Genomic DNA, 20754 nt, shown 5'->3' with positions numbered 1-20754 from the left:
AACTTTGACAAGCTTTTATCTGGTCCCGCCGCCTCTGTGCACACCGCTGTCCTTTGGCGTGAGCAGGTAGCGCAGCCTCGGAGGGTGTGGTCATTCTCTTTATTGGCACCTCTCCGTTTGCTTTACGAGGTCTAGTGGCACGGTGGTACCTACACTTGGGCAGCACGAAGTGAGCTGCTGCTTTCTAGGTTGGAGACTTCAGCTTATCAGCGTTCTTAAAAGGGATAATCTGTAAACTTGTCAGCTATCTGGAGTCGGAGATGAATGGGGGATTAGCAGCTCTTCTGTACTTGAGGTGTTCAGAAGTATTTTAAAATCTGTAAGAATCTACTGCCAAAATTACCTGTGCAGTCTTGAAAAAAAAGTTCAAATATAACTATAAACTATAATTGACAGTGAGTCATTTGCTCTAGGGATGCCAACTGTGAAAACAGCCTAGTTATGCCCCTAATGATAATTGTGAAAACTTCTAAACGCCAGTTCCATCTCAAGCAAACTGTAACTCAGTGTGGATAAATATTTTCGATTTTACTTACGTAAAAGTTATCCCACGGTGATAGCTGCATAGCACTGTGAATGTGCCTCCTGCAACTAAATTGTACCTTGAAAGTGGTTTAACTGGAAAAAAAAAAAGAGTGTGCAGTTGACAGTTGGAAATGCCATCTTCTGCCTGTATGCAGGCAATTTTCAGGAGTCAAAGTTTCTTATGATTTACAGATAATCTTATATAGAAATATACGTAATCACTGAGCATTGGAAAAGGGCAAACCTAACTTTGAGAGCAGACAATAGAAATATTAAAAGTATATTCCTAGCAGCCAGGAGTAGCTTGGCATTTTATGTATAAAGCCAATGCATACATTCAGGCAGATGTAACTCCTGGGCGACTACAGGGAAAGTATATGGTCCTGTGATCCCAGTGTGCTGTTGTCACTGATGGCTGCCTCTGTACCTGGCATTTTGGTAAGGACTGTGCGTGTGTTAGCTCATTTGTTCTTACGCAAACCAATTAAGCAGGTATATCGTCAGATCGTAGGTGAGGGTGCTGAAACACAGGTTACATGACCTCCCCCAGATCAAGTTATGTATCGAAGAGGTAGCCACACTGGATTCTGAGAAGAAACTGTCTGTTTTAGAATCTCCACTTGTTTGTAAGGGAGTCTTGCCTTTTATGTGCGGCTCTGTGTAAAACACTTCAGCATGTTTGGAAATGGTGATGGCTGATGGCTGACTCTTGGATAATGCAGGGTGGTTTGACTGGCTTGTGTGTGTGTATGGGCTGGGCCCTGACCCCATGGAAGGATCCTTGCACCCAGAAATCCAGAGCGTGGAGCTCCTCCAAACGGCCCCTTGAGAGCTGGAGGACACTGCTCCCTTTGCCCGCTCCCACCTCAAGGAGGGGTGCTCACTCGATACCCTCCCCAGGGTCCCTCCTCCACACCCCCTCGCTCACCTGCCCTCATATCCGACCTGTTTTCATGTCAGGTCAGCAACATCCCAACACCGAAAGCAAACATTACAGGCCCAGAAATGTACAAGTCACCAAAATAAGTCGGTGGCCGTGTAGATAAGGGAGAGACATGTGGCAGACGTGATATGGGCCTTGTGGGTATCTCTTCTTTGCTAATACTGCCACAGAAGAGGTGGCTAAGAAATTCTGATGGTTTCCAAACCATGACTTAATTAGAATCCAGGATGACAGCGTCGGAAGGGGTGACAGAGGCCAGTAAAAGTATTCCCCTTGGGAGAATCCAGTGAGCAGAACAGCGCGTCTGAGCTTGTCAGTGGCAGGAACCCGGAATCCTCACAACTGCCGTTCCCTTCCCTGTCTGCTGGGGGGGAAGGCACATCACCAAGTGCAGCAGGAACTTGGTGGCCCTGATTCCAGGAAAATGAGCGAGGCAGTGATTTTGTCATCTCCAGATGCCCTGCCTGCCCTGTGCTAGGGGGAAGATGCCTCTGACCCACTGGTCGGTGGGAGATGTGTCCGAACTGGAAGAAGGCAGGATCACGGACGCCTACTGCTTCAGCAATTTGGGCAGATTCCCTAGGAGCCGGGCATGCAGTGCCCAAAGAGAGAGAACTAGGTAGTGAGCAGGGAGCTCGTTCATCAAGGGAGTAATGCTTGCGGAACCTGGAGCCGGCTCTCGGGAAGTGGGTGCTTTCTTGACTGCTGGGAGGCGTCCACACGGGCTCTGCTGCTCTGGCAGTGTTTCGGGTGGGAAGACGTGGCTCGCGGTCGTAGAAGTGGTCGTACCTTTTAATGCACCGTAGGATGTGTTGTACCCCCCCCACTCCCACCCCCCAAGGGTTGACTTCCGGGAGGACAGAGCCTGGCCTCTGGAGAGAAGAGCTGGGGTGAAAGGCTTTGTCTGCACTGATCTGAAACCCGTTGTATCCCGGCAGGTTCGGCAGCTGACAGGCGGCGTGCTGGCCTTTCCCTAGGGCAGCTGATGCGCCGGCGAGAAGCTGTGACCCGAGTTGGATGGCTTGTGTGTGCTTCCCCGCGGTCAAGCAGTTATCTCCTTAGAAGGCAACAGTACTATGCATGTTATGAATTGTGTCTCCTTGGCCAGTGATAAAGAAAATGGGAATCCTGCCACGGCAGCTGGATTCATGATTGAGCAGACGCCCCCGCCAGCTCCTCCTCCTCCACCCCCTCCTCCTCCACCATGTCCATTTTCGGGGCAAGGGTTTCTTCCCTCCCCGCCGCCTCCCCCACCGCCTCCACTGCCTGGGGGGCCTCCTGCCCCGCCTCCCCCTCCAGGACTACCCCCAGCTCCTCACATCAATGGCTATAGCCAAGTGGGTAAGAAAAAGCGGATGAGAAGCTTTTTTTGGAAAACCATTCCGGAGGAGCAAGTTCGTGGCAAAACCAACATCTGGACATTGGCGGCCAGCCAGCAGCATCACTACCAGATCGATACCAAGACCATCGAGGAGCTCTTCGGGCAGCAAGAAGACACGGCCAAGCCGACCCTCCCCAGACGAGGGGGCACTGTGACGTCATCCTTCAGGGAGGCCCGCGAGGAGGTGAGCATGGCCTGGCAGGTGCACTGCTGTGCGTCCTGCCTTGTTTCATGTTTTTTCTTTCTTTTAAAGATTTGTTTATTGATTTGAGAGGCACAGTCACAGACAGAGGGAGAGACAGAGAGAAAGGTCTGTCCATCTGCTGGTTCACTCCCCAGATGGTTGCAATGGCCAGAGCTGGGCCGATCTGAAGCTAGGAGTTTCTTCCGGGTCTCCAGTACAGGCACAGGGGGCCCAAGCACTTGGGCCATCTTCCACTGCTTTCCCAGGCGCATTAGCAGAGAGCTGGATGGGAAGTGGAGCAGCCGGGACTCGAACTGGCGGCCCTATGGAATGCCACTGCTGTAAGCAGAGGCTTAACCTACTCTGCCTGCCACAGTGCCGGCCCCCTTGTTTCATGTTAAGGAGAGAGAGAGAGAATGCAGGTGAGCATGCGCTGGAGATGAGAGCCAGGGCCTCCTGTGATGAGCTTGAGCTGAGAGGCAGAGAGGGAGAAGTGTGCAGGCGGGTCTGCCCCGAAGTCCCAGGGCTTATGCCTCCATGCAGCACCCTTGCCTCTGGCCTCTCAGCACTGCTCTGTCTCTGGCACATTTGCTGCCTCTTCCCCTGGCACAGAAGTTCTGCTGTAGTCCAGTGTTGCTGGTCTCCACTGGAACAAAAACCAAGTTCCTGAACTCCGATCCTGGGACAAGCTGCAGCTGTCAGGGACGGAAAGCCTCCTGTTAAATCACACGACCAGCTAATATATATTTACCCTTATTGTCCTTTTGACAAACGTCTCGAGACAGCCTTCCTTCCTCAGATCTCTGAGCTAAGTCATGGCCGTGTAGAGCAGAAATTTTGAGAGCCAGAGCAGAAAGCTGTTTGCAGATAAGCCTGTAGGAAGCATGTTTCTGCTTACCACTAACTGTGTCACTCAGAGAAAATCAAGCTGTTAAACTCTCAGAAGGGAACTGAAAGATAACCCCAGAGCCACCTGGATTACAGAGACCCCATCAAAAAGTGCCTTTGCAAGTACGCACAGTCAGTTGAGAAACTAGGAGCCCTAAGCAGGAAATCAGAGATCAAAAGCAAGGAACGCTGTCAAGGAAGGAAGGGAAGGTAGACAGATAGGAAGAGAACATGCATCCTTCATTTTTAAATCTGTCGTGAGTGAGCAGAGAAAATGGGTCACAGATGGCGGTGACGAGATAAGAGAGTGGGCGGGGCCCTGGGCTGAGGAATCGGGCGCAGCGGGTTGTGGAATTCTTGAACCATCTTCCCTCCTCATATTCGCTCCGTCTCACCACCGGCCCACTTGCGGGCCCTTAAGGTTGATTGCGTGATCCCCTGGTAAAGGAGCCAGGAGCTGGCTGACGGTGAGACGCACAGAACACAGGTGTTAGGACTGTTCCCATGTAAACCGAGAAGCCCTTGGGGCCCCTACACAGCCCATCCTTTCTCCTCCTTTCCTGGAAAGCCATCTCCTTAGCACCTCGGCCCTTGCCCTGGCATCTGGCAGCGGTCTCCCGGGAACAGTGGACCATTTCTCACCGTCCCCAGCTGTCTTGAAGTGCAAGAGTGCTGGAGTAGTGAGCAGGTGGACGCGTGTGAGGCAGATGTGTGTCTGGGAGCCCTATTATGGAGGGGCTGTCTCCCTAACGGCCACTGGCAGGTCAGAGCAGGTGGCCCCGTGGGCCCACAGGGAAATTCTACTTTCTGTCCTTAAAGAGAGCTTCAGGGCCGGCACCGTGGCTCACTTGGCTAATCCTCCTGGCGCCGGCACCCCAGATTCTAGTCCCGGTTGGGGCACCGGATTCTGTCCCAGTTGCTCCTCTTCCAGTCCAGCTCTCTGTTGTGGCCCGGGAAGGCAGTGGAGGATGGCCCAAGTGCTTGGGCCCTGCACCCGCATAGGAGAGGAGGCACCTGGCTCCGGATTGGTGCAGTGCTCCGGTCATAGCGGCCCTTTGCGGGGTGAACCAACGGAAGGAAGACCTTTCTGTCTGTCTGTCTCTCTCTCACTGCCTAACTCTGCCTGTCAAAAAAAAAAAAAAAAAAAAAAAAGCTTCAGAACCATCCCGCAAGGGAGGAAAGTGGCCCTGAGTGTGGCGTGTTTCCCTGGCTATGGCAGAAACGGAAACACCCATTTCCAGGCCGGAACATTAGTTTTGCTTTTTTTTTCTCCTTTAACTTTTAAAAAAAGATTTATTTATTTGAAAGGCAGAGTGACCGAGAGGCAGAGGCAGAGAGAAAGAGATTTTCCATCTGCTGGTTCACACCCCAGATGACAGTGACATTTGGGGCTGGGCTAGGCTGAAGCCAGGAGCCTGAAACTCCATCAGGGTCTCCCACGTGGGTCAGCCCAAGCACGTGGGTCCTCTGCTGCTGCTTGTCCAGGCGTCTTAACAGGAGCGTGGAGCAGCCTGAGCAGCTGGGACTCGTACTTCATTGTGGGACCCGGCGTGGCAGGCAGTGGCTTAGCCCACTGTGCTACAATGCAGGCCCTGTGACGTCGTCGTCTTTTTTTTTTTTTTTAAGGAATTATTTTTTAATAGTTAAGATATTTTTAATTTTGGTAAAATGCATGTAAAATAAAACTAACGGCTTTTTCGCAAACCCATGCAGATCAGTTGCTTTAAGCACGGGCGCATGGCTGTGTAGCCAGCAGTTTTATCTCAGAGCTGAAACTCATCGACGTTAACTTCCCTGCTCCTCTCCCCCCAGTCTCTGGCAAGCAACCATCTGCTGCCTGTGTCTGCAAGACTGACTCTGCTGGGCGCCTTTCATAAGGGAACCATAGGAGCCTGAGCTTTTGTGGGTGACTTATTTCACTTCGCATGATGTCTTCAGGGCTCACCCAAGTTGTAAATGTGTTAGGATTTTAAGGTTGAGTGACATTTCCCTATTTGTCTGTATCACATTTTATTCAGTCATCTGTTCAGGGACACTGGAGTTGCTTCCACTTTTTTTTGGCTAGTGTCATAATACCGATGTGACCATGAGTGTTACAAAGATCTTTGCATTTTCAAAATTTTATTTTTTAATTGTATTTTTGATTCACACATAATTATTCACACTACTGGGACATAATGTGATGTTTTGATGTTAAATACATTTTTTTAAAGGTTATTTTCTTTATTGGAAAGGCAGGGTGTCTCAGAGAGAGAGGGAGAGACAGAGGGAAATAGATCTCCTATCCACTGGTTTACTCTCCAGATGGCTACAATGGCCCCGGGCTGAGCCAGGCCAAAGGCAGGAGCCAGGAACTCCATGTGGGTCTCCTGCTTAGGTGGTGGGAGCCTAAGGACTAGGGCCATCTTCCACTGCTTTCCCAGGCCATAGCAGAGAGCTGGATGGGCAGAGGAGCAGCCAGAACTGGGATGCCAGTGTCTTAAGCAGTGGCTCAACCTGCTGGGTCACAGTGCTGGCCCTGATATTGTTTTTGAGATGCAGAGAAACAGAATGACAGAGAGACAGACAGACAACTCCCATGTGCCTGGTTGACTCCCCAAACGCCTGCAGAGATCCTGGGCCAGGGGCCAAAGCTGGGAGGAGTCAGGAACTCAATCCAGGTCAGCATGCGGGTGGCAGAACCCAAGTACTTGCGCGACCAGTGCTGCCTCTCAGGGTTGCTTGAGCAGGAAGCTGGAGACAGCAGCCGGAGGTTGCTATTGAACCCAGCTTCTCCAATGGCAGACACAGGAATCTCAACTACTAGGCTGAACGCCAGCGCCAGGGTCTTTACTTTTAACCCTTATGTGTCCCAATCTGAGAGACAGCATGGTAGGAAGAAAAACTGATTCACTTCAACTGCACATCATAAGATAGTCTAAGTTTTCCGTACTCAGATATAATGAATAGTTTAAGCTGATCCATTGAAATGCATGTGAGATAGTGATGTCGCGTAAGAGAGGTGATCTAGAATTCTTAGCAGTTTTGTCATGTTGTCTCCCACTTGGCTAGAAGCACTAGGCACAGTCTTTTTCAGTAAGAGAACGTGGTACATGCTGTTTTCTTCCAGCGTTAGACTTTCTTTTGAAGAAGTTCTAACTCAGCAGAGTTCTAGCCTGACAAAGATCAGTAATAAATCTTCCAACTCTGAAGTCCAGGGTCAAAAGTAATAGTCCTCCCCACCTACCCAGCTGGCCTGCAGAATACCCTGCGCGGTGCCACCAGTGGAGGCACCGACCCTGAGCCTGGACGCATGGCCTTGGCACACGCTGTGATCCTGGAGGCCCACACCTGCCAGGGACCAGCGTGTGTGCTCCTGAAACAGCGTAGCCTGTTACGAGTAAGTGCCACTAAATTCCCAAGGAAGGATTTGCTGGACGATGGCAAGGGTTCGAGTATGAGAATGGCTGAACTTAGGATAACATTGAGAATATTAATTAGAGCATTTAATAAGGGGGGAAAGGTTATGAAATATTGCTATCCTTGTATCTTTGCTACCTAAATATTAGAGACTATAGGTGTGATGGGACAATAGTAATTATGTTTTTTTTAAAGATTTATTTACTTGAAAGAGTAATAGAGGGAGAGACAGAGATAGAGATCTTCCATCTACTGGTCACTCCCCAGATGGCCACCAGGGCTAGGGCTGGACCTGGAACTCCATCTGGGGCTCCCATGTGGGCACAGGGGCCCTAGGACTTGGGCCATCTTCTACTGCTTTCAGGTGCATTAGCAGGGAGCTGGCTTGGAAATGGAGCAGTGCGGACTTGGACTGGTGCTCCAGTGTGGAATGCAGGCAGTGGCTTAACCCGCTGTGCCACAGTGGCAGCCCCAGGACAACAGTAATTAAGCTGCAATAGAATAATTAGAGATAACAGTGATCCACCACTGAGAATAATGATAGGAGCCAGCTCAGACTCACCTTCTTTTCAGAGTTTGCTTTCAGATTTCAGATCTCGTGCCCTGAGAGCTCCTGCAGCTCCCTGTCCATCCAGACCTCCTGCTCGTGACGCCTCCTACGATCGGACCAGCTCTTAAGGGCAGGGATATGTCTTAGCCATCTGGTGTCCTCCAGAGGAAATCAAAGGTCACTGAACTGGATAGAACTGGATGCAGGGACCAAAGGAAGAAAGGACAGTCTCACAGGATACTGAAAAGTCAGAATTGGCATTCACAAAGAAAATGCAGATGTTGAGAAATGCTGAAAGTCATTTACAGCGATGTCTATAGCAATATTATATTGGCCATAAAGGAAGTCCCTAAGATACCAATTAGAGAAAGAGTTACAGGAGAGAGAGAGAGAGGAAGGAAGGATAGAGGAGAGGTTGGTTTTACTAAACCCACAGGAAGTCATGCTTTATCGTCCTACACTGTGATTCAGATACTGGTCATTCTTTCTCAACTTTTGTTCCCATTCCAGTATGTTCTAGAACTCTGGGGCATTCAGACATTCCAGAACTATAGAATTAGAGTATTTAGGGAAAAAAAAAACGTGCTTGGTTTCGATCCTCCACACTGCCCCCATCCCTGCTGTCCCGGGTGAGTTGAGAGAGGAACAACTTGCTGCTGACAACCAACGACAACGAGAAAGGCAGTGAAGAACAAGTGATCAGAACCCAAAAGCTGAATCCACCTGGGAGGATGGAGGAGGATCTCTACAATTGTGCTTTCTAGAATTTGCGGTGGGATTGAAAGAGCCACTGTCAAGGGTGAGCTTAGGAAGTCTGGAGGCCCTGTGCACCTGTGGAAATGAAAGTGTCACGAACGTTTCTTCTTCTACCTTGAGGACATGAGTGTCGCTCCCCGTCTTCGTGGAGGAACGACACAGGACCCTGCGTTGTTCTTTCGTCTGCTCGGCCCTCCCCGGGTTTGCTGCTGGTTCTTCCCGGGTTGGCTACCATCCCTTCCACCTCTGTGGAAGGGCGGTTCCCCCTGGCCACTTTCCCCACTTCCGCAGGGGAGTGGCACACCGCCGGCCGGCTCTCTCGGGGGCTGCACAGGTGTTCCTCTTAGATGTTTCCCTTAGATGTTCCTCGTGCATGTTGTCTCTCTCCTCCTTTATAGTCCTCTTCCACCAATCCCAACTCTGCTACCCACACGCCGAGTATGCTGTTCTCCTTCAATCAGGAGCAGCTCCTGCAGCTTGTCAAGTTGGTGAGAGGCAGCTGTGTAGAAGCTGTTTCCTCCTCTCCCAGCGCCATATTGTGGGAGAGCAGATGCATAGAATAAGTCTTAATTCCAGTAACTTAGTCTAGTCCGAGTTGCTCCCAGTTGCTCCCCACAGATCCCCCTTTCTTTTTATTTTTTGGCATTGATATGCGCCTGTCTTCAGTGCCCCGTGGCACACACTCTGCTCTGCTTGCTAGAGTTGCCCACAGGTGCTTACAAGCCCTACCAATCAGGCAAACCGAATCCGGGTCCTCTCTTCGCCATGTTGTGAGGAGGTTTTTAGGCGCTGATGCGTGCCTGTGTTCGGTGCCCTGCAGCTCATGCTCTGCTCTGCTAGAACTGCCTGCAGGTGCTTACAAGCCCTATCAGGCAAACCGAATCCAAGCCTTCTCATTGCCGTATTGTGGGGAGACTTATTGATGTTAATTCGTGCCTGTCTTCGGTGACCTGCAGCCGCCCACAGGTACTTATCGTCTTACTAATCAGGCAGACCAAATCCAAGCTCTCTCACTGCCGTGCTGTGGGGAGGCCTTACTTTTCTCTATTTCTCTACCTCCGGGCATTCCTATTTCTCCTATTTTACTTCTATCTACCAGCATTCTTATTTCTCTCATTTTACTTCTAAACTTCTGTTTCTCTTATCCCCGCGGCTTCATCCTCCCTAACATTTTTCTCTACCCGGTATGTTTCCTAACTTTTCTTCCAACAATATTCCCCTCTCATTTCTCCTGGCTTCTCCCCACAGTCCGTATCCAAGTCTAAGTTTCTTCTAGGTTTCACTTTCACTTTCAACCTGCAGTCCGTATCTGAGTCTAAGTTTCTTCTTGCTTTCACTTTAAATCCTAACTTCTTTCCCACAGTCCGTATCTGAGTCTATGCCTAGGCTTTCAATAGCTTCTTCCGGCACCTTTTCCGTCCGGCTTTTCCCTAGGCTCTTTGCTAGTCTCTCTCTCTGGTATTTTCCCACTTCTTCCCGCTTCTTCCCTCCTAGGTTTCCTATCCGAGTCACGGCACCATTATGTCGCTCCCCCTCTTTGTGGGGGAACGACACTAAGCCCTGCCTAGGCTTCATATCCGAGTCACGGCACCATTATGTCGCTCCCCCTCTTCGTGGAGGAACGACACAGGACCCTGCGTTGTTCTTTCGTCTGCTCGGCCCTCCCCGGGTTTGCTGCTGGTTCTTCCTGGGTTGGCTACTATCCCTTCCACCTCCGTGGAAGGGCGGTTCCCCCTGGCCACTTTCCCCACTTCCGCAGGGGAGTGGCACACCGCCGGCCAGCTCTCTCGGGGGCTGCACAGGTGTTCCTCTTAGATGTTCCCCTTAGATGTTCCTCGTGCATGTTGTCTCTCTCCTCCTTTATAGTCCTCTTCTGCCAATCCCAACTCTGCTACCCACACGCCGAGTATGCTGTTCTCCTTCAATCAGGAGCAGCTCCTGCAGCTTGTCAAGTTGGTGAGAGGCAGCTGTGTAGAAGCTGTTTCCTCCTCTCCCAGCGCCATATTGTGGGAGAGCAGATGCATAGAATAAGTCTTAATTCCAGTAACTTAGTCTAGTCCAAGTTGCTCCCAGTTGCTCCCCACAATGAGGCATGGGAGATAAGCCCATCTCAGAAAGACAAGTCCCATATAATTGCAGTGGCATGGGGTCCCTGGAGTAGCTGGAGTCACAGACAGGTCGCAGGCTGCTTCCAGGGGCTGGGGAGAGGTGGGGAAGGGGCCCAGGGTTTCAGTTTCACAGGATGAGGTGGGCTGTGGAGTGGATGGTGGTGGCGGTTGCACAGCTGTGTGAATGTGTACACTGAAAAAGGACTGCAATGGTAAATGTCAGTTGTATTTTTCCACAACTGAAAGAAAAGTCTCTCCTTCCTCTGAAGCGAATGGGAGGCAGGTTTTGTGGTGGGTAGATGCTAGCTGAAACTGCAGGAATCACAGCAGGAGAAGCTGGGAGAGCTTACTTGGAGTTGGTAGCAAGATGGGGATCATACAGCCCCGGAGTAGCACAGCACTGCTGCGTCCGGTACCCCCTGGCATCCATGGCGGGGCTGGTAGCCAGGGCCCCTCCCATCCCAGCAGGAAATCCTTGAACTGCGAGTTCAGTGCCTTTCCCTCTGCTCCCTCTCTGGCCGTAGCCCGGTTCAGGGGAGAGCTAGCGAGCTCTGGAGTGTATCCACCGCACCTGCTGTTGCAGGCACTGGCTTCAGTGGCAGACCTGCCTGCGTGGCGCAGTGAGTCCAGAAGAGCAGCGTGCAGGTGGTCTGGAGCTGCTGGGAGGGGCAGCACGTGCAGCTCAGGCACTGGTCAGGCTGGGGCATCCCTGTGCTCTGAGCCACTGGTCCCATCTGACTTCTCAGCTTGCACAGCCAGCGAGTCTCCTGGGATCCCTTGGGCAGATTCCACCGCTGTGAGTGATCAGCACCACATCCCACGGGGACTCTTCTGTGAATGGCCCCCGCTTGGAGACGGCCAGCATTTGGGAAGGGAGATAAGCTCACTTACGCGTGCAGTGATAACCCCCTTGAGAGAACTTTGTCACCAGCACTCCTGTCTCTTTGCTCTCGAAGGATGAAGCACTGTAACATATGAGAAAGAAAACTCCACATGCGCCCAGCCAGTCTGCAGGTGCACAGTCCTAGCAGGGTGGCAGATGTCTGACACGGGCTGGCTTCATGTTCTCCCATGAGATTCTCAGTCATGGCCAGCCCAGGTTCTACCTGAGAGCATCCTGGATTCTCTTAAATGCTTCCAGCTTGCTGCAGGCTGGGGTCTATGCCTGGGGGGCCAGAGCTCCTTCTCCTGCAGGTTGTCATACCTGTGACCATGTGATTCTAGCTGTCAGTCCACAGATCCAACCCTGGGGCCACCTGGGGGACGAAGCCAATCCGCCCATTCCTGGGTGAAACCGCCGGCTGTGCAGCTGTGCAGCCCTGGCTGCTGGGCGGTCCTTTGCCACTTCTCCCACCCCTACTCAAACACACAGGAACTGGAGTGAAAAGGGAGCAGGGGGCCCTGGCAGGCAATTCGCGTTCCTGTACTGCTTTGGGGAAATGATGAGATGACATCTCTGAGGCTCAGTTTCCTTGTCTGTCAGCTAGGGATAATAAGAATCACTTTTCCAGGAACAAGAGCTGCGGATCTCAGCCAAGTGTGCAGAGCCCCAGAGAGCCCAGGGGTGAGCAGGACGAGGGTGGGGCTTTGAAGCATGTGGGAGCTGGGAGGATGTTCCAGTCAAAGGTTAAATATAGCAGGAGGTGGCAGCATAGTGTGGGGAATATAAAACAAGTTATTTCCCCATTCTCAACAGAGGGAAACAGCGAAGTTACAGAACTTTGTTCTGACTTGTGGCGTTCTGATTTACACAGTGTAACCAGACTGTAGTTTTCTGCCCTAATGAATTTGAGATTCCTGTCTGTGGTATGAGCTTCCCCTGTTTCAAGGGTGTTAAGCTTGGTGAGCTTTATTCTCCCGCTTTCTTTCTCCCCTCCTTTAATGCTGAACTTGAGCTACGGTTCCCGGGAACTCCGATAAAGAGTCTGCCCTGTTTCTTTGGAAGTTCATTTTATGGCTGGCAGATGATTGTGTTAACAGGAAAAGCACACCTAGGTTAGTAAGTCATGTAATTCTTCAAGATGAGTCTGCTAAAGAGGGCAGCCACACGCTCATCATATTTTAGCCTTTTCACCTTATAGCCAGTGACATCAACGCTGCTGCCACTTGGCTGAGCAGCCGACCCGAGAGCAGGAATTCGTCTGGAACCTGGTTGTCTTTCGTTCACCGTGAATCCCATATGTTTGGACAACACTCCTGTTCTCACTAACCCTCCTCTGCTGAAGAAACAAATGGAAAAAATCCCAGCAGTTACAAAATTCTCTTTCTCCACTCTTCCTGGGTGTCTACTTCCACAGATGGGAATGGCTTCTGTATCTAACAACCACATAAGAAGAACTTCTCACATCTAGTCTGATTATTTTAGAAACCCTCCCAAATTCTTCATTTTGACAGCCAAAGGCAAAATGTGGGTTTTGGTGGTATATTAGATGAGCTATGCCATATTTCGTTCAATCAGGTTGTTCTTATTGTGAGACATATTCTGATTCCAGAGATGTTGAGGTACAGGGGGGAAAATGCATCTTGGACTCGGTGAAATATATTCACTGCTCTGAGTACAATGGAGGACACGTCTCACCTCCTCCTTAAATGGGCTATGGGACACATAGTCTTTTTCAGTAAAGAGAAATCTTGCTTTGAGGAAAAAGGGAGAATTTTCTGATGTTTCTGAAAGCAGCATTTGTCTCTTACATCTGTTAATCAGGGTCAGGACTCCCATCTGATTTTTTTTTTTTTTTAACTTTCTGAGTTCAAACCTGGTATGATCTGTGCTATACCAACACATCTGTATCCAAACTGAGGCTTTCAAGCATGAGTTGGGCTTTGGGACTCGAAAATGAACTCACTAGATAGAAACAGTAGTTAGATGCAGGCATCGTGACATAGCAGGTTGAACTGCCTCTTGGGACGTCTGCATGGGCTAGAGTTCCAACACCTCCACTGCCACCCAGCTCTCTGCCAGTGCACCCTGGGAGGCAGCAGGTGATGGCTTGAGTGCTTGGGCCTCTGTCACCCATGTGGGAGTCACCGAGGGAATTCTGAACTCCTGACTTTGGCCTGCCCCAGCCCTGGCTGTTGGGGCATTTGGGGAGTGAACCAATGGATCAGAAGATGCGTTTCTCTCCTCTTCTCTCTCTTTCTCTCTCTCTCGTGCGTGCCTTCAAGTAGATGAGAATAACAGACTTTTAAAATATATCTTTACAATTGCATAACACTGAGGCCAAGGCAGGCATGTGGCACAGCAGGTGAGGGCGCCACTTGGGAGGCCCGCATCTCCTTGGAGTGCCTGGGATCAAGCCCCACCTCCACTTCCTATCCAGCTTCCTGCTGATGTTTCTGGAAGCAGCAGGTGACCTTCTAAGTACTTGTGCTCCTGCTGCCCACGGGGGAGACACGAATGGATCTCTTGGCTCCTGGTCTCAGCCTGGCCCAGTCCCGGCTGTTACAGGCATTGGAGGAGAGAACCAGCAGATGGAAGATCTCTCTCCTTCTCTCTCTGTCTCTCTGCCTTTCAAATAACTAAATAAGACTTTTTTAAAAATTGCATACTACTGGGGCTGGCACCGTGGTGCACTAGGTTAATCCTCCGCCTGTGGCGCTGGCATCCCATATGGGTGCTGGTTCTGGTCCCATTTGCTTCTCTTCCAGTCCAGCTCTTTGCTGTGGCCCGGGAAGGCAGTGGAAGATGGCCCAAGTGCTTGGGCCCTGCACCTGCATGGGAGACCAGGAGGAAGCACCTGGCTCCTGGCTTCGGATTGATGCAGCACTGGCCGTAGCAGCCATTTCGGGGGTGAACCAATGGAAGGAAGACCTTTCTCTCTGTCTCTCTGTCACTGTCTATAATTCTACCTATCAAATAAAAAAAAAATTAGTATTGTGCTCTGATGGGGCTTACTTCTCTATTTTTACTTACACTTTAACAATCTTGATGTGACTGGTTCTTTTCCCCCAGATTACCCTCTTGGATGCAAAGCGGAGCATGAACATTGGAATATTCCTTAAGCAATTTAAGAAGTAAGATTTTTCCCGCATACCTGAAACCTTAGTCACCCCCATGCTGTCTGTAGGCACAAGCCAGCTGACATCCCGATTCTCCTAGGAGTCCCAGTTGGTCCCAAGTGCACTGGCTGGTGTCTGTCACTTCCTACTGTTCTCCCCCATAGAAACATCATCTAGTGGTTTGGCCCCCACAGGGAGAAATCAGCCTGGAGGGACTTAGGGGTTCCTCCTCAGGGACGCCCCTTCAGGGACCGGTGGTTGCTGCGACCCTTGGAGGCTGGATTTACACGGAGGAGGAGGGGGCGGCTCTGTGAGGACTCCGGACCCCAAAGGGGGTCGCCTCTCTTGCCCCCCAGAAGACTCCCGGTGGTGACTCCGAGCCTCTCTGGGATGCCCGAGGCTGGGCGTCGGGGGGCAGGGTCCCCATTTCCTCCGACAGGGGTGTTTTGAGCGTTGCCACCAAGCGCCCATCCGTGGGGAAGAAGGCCAGGTGGAAAGGGTGGAGGAGGATTGTCCAGTCTCCATGGGCTTGGGTCTTTGGCACAGCGCAGGAGGGGACGTGACCAAGTCTCTCTCCCAGGTCTCCCCGGTCCATCGTGCAAGACATCCATCAAGGAAAGAGCGAGCACTACGGCTCAGAGACGCTGCGAGAGTTCCTTAAGCTTCTGCCCGAGTCAGAGGAGGTAAGAGACGCGTGGCGTGTGTGTCGAAGAAGTCGGGCGCGGTGCTCAAGCTTCGTGTGCGCGCGAGCTGCGGGAGCTTGCGTGGGAGTGGGCAGGCCCAGAGACCCAGAGCCGGAGGTTCCCCCTCCCCGTGAAAGTAAGACGTGAGCCGGGGCGGTGGCGGCAGGGTTCAAAGGCAGGTCGCACCTGCAGAAACCTGGGCACGGCTCTGAACTCCTGTGAGGTGAGGACAATGGCCCTGGCCTTGTGGGCTTGTCAGGATGACTAAACCCTGCTTGTGCATGTGACCTGGTGCTGGGCACACGGGCGTGCACTGAGTGTTCATTTTCTTTTCCGTCATCTCAGAGTGAACTTTGCCCAGGGTGACTGAGGTTGTCTCATAATACATACACTTTATTTTATTTATTTATTTATTTATTTATTTATTTATTTATTTATTTATTTTGACAGGCAGAGTGGACAGTGAGAGAGAGAGACAGAGAGAAAGATCTTCCTTTGCCGTTGGTTCACCCTCCAATGGCTGCCGTGGCCTGCGTGCTGCGCCCGGCGCACCGCACTGATCCGAAGGCAGGAGCCAGGTGCTTCTCCTGGTCTCCCATGGGGTGCAGGGCCCAAGCACTTGAGCCATCCTCCACTGCACTCCCTGGCCACAGCAGAGAGCTGGCCTGGAAGAGGGGCAACCGGGACAGAATCCGGTGCCCCAACCGGGACTAGAACCCGGTGTGCCGGAGCCGGTGTGCCGGATTAGCATAGTGAGCAGCGGCTACGGCTAATACATACACTTAAAAAAAAAAAAAAAGAAAAGAAAAGAAAAGAAAAAGAGGAGGACCACTGCTGCATAAAGATGCTCTAAAACCTTGCAGAGATTGGTAAACTTCTAACAGATGCCTTCTGCATAATTGAAAGAAACTGCTGGGGCAGCAATACGGCTCCTTCCCATCAAGTTCTTTAACTTGTTTAGACTGAATTAACTGAATTGTCGAATGGCTACAAGCCAGAAGGGAACCAACAGAATAACAGTTGTATGAAAGCTTCCCAAATGGTGACGTTGTTTATTTCTAAAATAATTTGAGAAGTAGTGAACATTAATTATTATAGTCTTAATTTTTTTTTTACTTTGTAAGTACAATGATACTTCAACCAGTTCATGGAAAATGGAGTTAAAGATGTTTGTTGTAGTGCAGGCATTTTTTTTTAAAATCTGTGCATCATTTTTTCATAATACGCGTTTCCCGTGAGATTTGTGAAGACCCCTCATTAAAGGACGAGTTTGGGGTGAGCTCAGTTTAAGAGTGGCTTTTGGTGTCCGTCAGCCTTTTTACCTAGATGATGGGCTCCTCGTCCCATCCCATCCCACTGTGCTTTCCAGACACACGACTTCTGAACTTGACTTTTACTGACATTGAATAGCAAGAGTGAGATAATTGTGCCCTGTGATGTTGACCAGTGTTAAATTCACAATGCCAAATCAGGGTGTTCCCCGGGAGCCAGGCCCCAGGTATGTCCAGGTGATTCTGCAGAGCTGAAGTTCCCTGCCGACCTGGGGTTTTGTTTGCACGTTGTGTGTAATTTTCCTAAGCCTAGATTAATCAGTGGCATCTGTCGATGTTGGTGAAGGGACTTAAAGTCTTAAAGGAGAGGTACCTTCAATCCTAATCTTCTCTGGATCCTCCCTACTGGACAGTCCTTAATCGTTGTTTGATGTAAGGAATGGGAGTTCCAGAACCCCTGTGGGGAGGGTTGGGGCTTAATGAACTTGAATTTTTAAAAGATTCATTTGCGCTCACAGTCTATACGTGGCTTTCCTCGGTGAGGAGCCATCGTGCTGGCGCGTGGGCCGGCGCCTTGAAAAAGCTCTCACTTTCTGACTTAGTGCAAGTTAGGCAAGAGTGGAAGCTGCCAGCTTCGTGCCACGAGGAGGTGGGAATGTGATCTTCTTAATATCGTCCTCTCTCATTTACAACGCAGAGCTGATTGGAAAATGCAGAGGCGTTTTTCAGAAAGGCAGATGAGCTGTCAAATGTCGCAGGTGTTAAAGAACTCTGTGGGATGTGATCCTACAGGAAGAATGTTAAGGGCAAGGTGATAGAAACCCACCCAGGGCCTGCCCCTGGGCCCTGCAGCTGTTGGCCCCAGACCCAGCGTCCTGCGGGGATGAAGCCCTGGTGTGCGATTTGGCCACCTCAGCCCCTTGCTGCAGGGTCACCCCCAGCCTGCGTGTCTCACAAGCTTGGTCACTCCTGTTTATTTCACTGCCTCACCACACCCTCCAGGCTCAGCTGGGAGCTTCCTCCAGCAGGAGCACCCTGACAGTCCCTCCATGACACACTGGGGATCCGTGCTGGCTGCCGGGGCCCAGGAAAAGCCACAGCCACCACAGCTTGCCTGCTGCAGGGACACGGTGGCTTTGCTGGCTCTGCTTGGTGGTCTCTGGGTACCCCCAGGACCCACGGCTGGCTCTGGAATCTTCAGGGCTCCAGATGGAGGGTTGGAGGCTGGGGATGAGGCCAGGGACGCTACAGGGCCAAGGAAAAGAGGGTTTAGAACGTGACAGCCAAACACTGGGAAATTCATAAGAGTGCGTGTCCCCACGTATGGTCTCGCCTGTGGCATAAGGAAAGGACCAGACACCTGCCTGGTGTCACCATGAATGCTACGAGATGAGGTCAGGTGTTTAAAGCGCTCCCCAGTGCCTGGCTCCTAGCGAGGCAGCAGGCCAGAGTGATGAATTGTGTGTGTGTGTCTGTGTGCATTTTTTCATTTAACTTTTACGGCGAGGTTATAAAACGTTACTCACTTTACAAATAAGAAAGCGAGGCTCACAGAGGTTAGATAGAACCTGTCTGCGTGCCTGGTGTCACACGATGGCTAGGTGGACTTGAACTCTGATCCCTCCGGCCCTGGAGCGATCCTGCTCCCTTCTGCCAGCTCCCCTAGAGGCAGGAAGGGCAAAGGTTGTCAAAACTCTGCCCCACACGGCGGAGCTGGCCCGCCCACCTTTTCATCACTTCTGCTGTCACCGCATATCGCGGGGAGTGTCACCAGAGTGATTCTCTAATCTTATTAACGCGATGAAAAGTACGAACGGAAGCAGCCCTTTTCACTCCTGCCTTCTCTGCCGACAAGCCAGCCGAAGCCAAGGTTACCTTGTCTGTGCCGAAACCCTCTGTCTGATTTTGTCTTTCCTCTGAAGGGCGGTTGACACTTGCCGAGGAAGACTGTACACCCAGAAATGAAATGCGGGGAGGGGCTTCTTGACCAGCAAAGTGTCTCCGTGCCGGAGGGCAGCAGTGAGAGGAGCCAGGGAGTACCCCTCCCCCACCCAGCCCCACCAGCCCCTGCTCCTTGCCCGGTGCCTGACCTTGGGCCCAGGGCTTGGAGAGTCTTGCGACTCTGGAAGCAGGCGAGGTGCCTCCTGGTGTTACGGCATCCCTGTCTGGAGGGAAAGTGCCAGGGGTCTGCCGTTGGGGGCTGTGTTTGTGGGGAGTCCTGCCGTCTGCAGGCCCTCCGAGGCATGAAGGTGCCCTGCCCCCTGGGACTGCAGGGTGTGCTCTTGCTATCATAGGATGGAAACCTGGCACAGCCGGGCATAACGAAAATTACGCCTTAATGAGGTTTAATAAATGCTTTTTGGTGATGATGAGGATGCGTAGTAATTATAGGGTGCCTTCACCTCTCCTTTTTACTTCCCTACCACTGGGAAGGCCCGGTAATCCCTCTTAATGAACAGAACTCTCGTTTTGAAAGAGAACGAAGAACCATGTCCGTGGTGTTTACATTAAATACTGTCTTTCATCACCATTCTCTTGAAATCTATAAACATTTCCAGGCTCTTACATAAGTGAGGGAGATTAATCACTGCTTGGTTACAGCTTAGTGCATGTTTAATAGCAGGAGGCACCAGGTTTACTTAGCGTGACCTGTCCCTGCGCTCTGCACCCAGCACCACGCCGTCCCTTCCAGCAGCTCTGCGGGAGCTTCGTGCCTGGGCCCCGGCTGCACGGTGGGAGTTGCTGAAGGGAACAGGACCCCTCCCCCCAACCAGTATCTCAGCTCAGATTCGTTTTAGCTAAAATGGAAGTGCCCCGTGCCTTCATATTTAATAAGACCAATTGTGCTCAGTTCATTTACAGGCTGTAAAGTAAGGGAAACACAACTCTGAACATGGCTGTATTCTGTCCTAAAAATACTCTTTTTTTGTCCTAAGAAACGTCTATTACCAGTATATAAATTGCGCTGTTTCATTTTTTAAAATATTTTATGTTTTTAGAATTATTATTTATTTTATTTGAAAATCAGAGTTACATAGAGAGAGAAGGAGAGGCAGAGAGAGAGAGGTCTTTCATCTACTGGTTCACTCCCCAAATGGCTGCAATGGCTGGAGCTGAGCCAATCAGAAGCCAGGAACCAGGAGCTTCTTCCAGGTCTCCCACGTGGGTGCAGGGGCCCAAGGACTTGGGCCATCTTTCACTGCTTTCCCAGGCCATAACAGAGAGCTGGATCGGAAGTGGAGCAGCCGGCACTAATATTTTCAAATAGAGATAGGTATTTCAATTTGTAGCTCTTGGCAAACACTTCTTTCTTTATGTCCTTGAACTGTGATTTTTTTTCCTATTTTTCAAGGGACTTGAAATCATATTATTAATAATGTAGGGGTGGAAGAGAGTGAGCTTTATAAAGAAGAGCAGCAAGCAGTAAGCACTCAGTAGTGGCAGTCAGATGTCAAGCAGGTGACTTGTGTCACTGGGGTATTCAGCTGCCACCTAACAGGAAGTGCTCGTCACAAGACTGATGAACAGTGATGCACAGTGGCCTTCAAAGTGGTTTTGCCATCAGCTTGGTCCAGGTTTCCCTCCCACCCCGTTCCAGAACTTTCTCTGCGTGTACCCCCACCTGCCAGCTGTGGCTCTATACCTGTAGCCTAGCTCTTCTTGTTTTCCTTTTCTTATAATGGAAGGGATATTCGTGTGCTTTAGTTTATATGAGTATAATACAGGTTCATTGTAGATGTTGTGGAAAGCACAAATGAGCAGCAGAGGAAAATATAAGGACACCTTAGAAAGTGCACGGAAGAGGCTGGCACCATGGTACAACAGAGGAAGCCCTGCCTGAGACGCCAGCTTCCCCGACCAAAGCACTTGTTCGAGTCCCGGCTGCTCCACTTCCAGTCCAGCTCCTGCTAATGTACCTTGGAGGCAGCAGATGCTGGCCCTAGTCCTTAGGCCCCTGCCACCCACTTGGTAGATCAGGATGGAGTTCTGGGCTCCTGACTTCGGCCTGAACCAGCCCTGGCCGTTTGGGGAGTGAACCAAACATTTGAGGATGGAAGATCCCCCCC

The 20754-nt window shown here is 50.9% G+C and overlaps 1 protein-coding gene across 2 annotated transcripts in view; it reads left to right on the top strand.

The window, feature by feature from the left end:
- The window catches only part of FHDC1 (FH2 domain containing 1), a 41719-nt gene that overhangs the window by 3149 nt on the left and 17816 nt on the right, over window positions 1-20754 (top strand). The window contains exons 2-4 of one of the 2 annotated variants that reach the window (XM_008267310.4): window positions 2407-3033; window positions 14687-14748; window positions 15314-15416. In XM_008267310.4, the coding sequence (XP_008265532.2) occupies window positions 2545-3033; window positions 14687-14748; window positions 15314-15416 (654 nt within the window). In that variant the 5' untranslated portion in view covers window positions 2407-2544. Of the gene's footprint in view, window positions 1-2406; window positions 3034-8529; window positions 8670-14686; window positions 14749-15313; window positions 15417-20754 lie in introns of those variants that run through there. The other variant, XM_008267312.4, reaches the window with a different exon arrangement.

Source organism: Oryctolagus cuniculus, chromosome 8, assembly GCF_964237555.1.
Source record: "Oryctolagus cuniculus chromosome 8, mOryCun1.1, whole genome shotgun sequence".
NCBI classification, from domain to species: domain Eukaryota; kingdom Metazoa; phylum Chordata; class Mammalia; order Lagomorpha; family Leporidae; genus Oryctolagus; species Oryctolagus cuniculus.
This window is presented reverse-complemented; position numbering and strand designations above follow the sequence as displayed.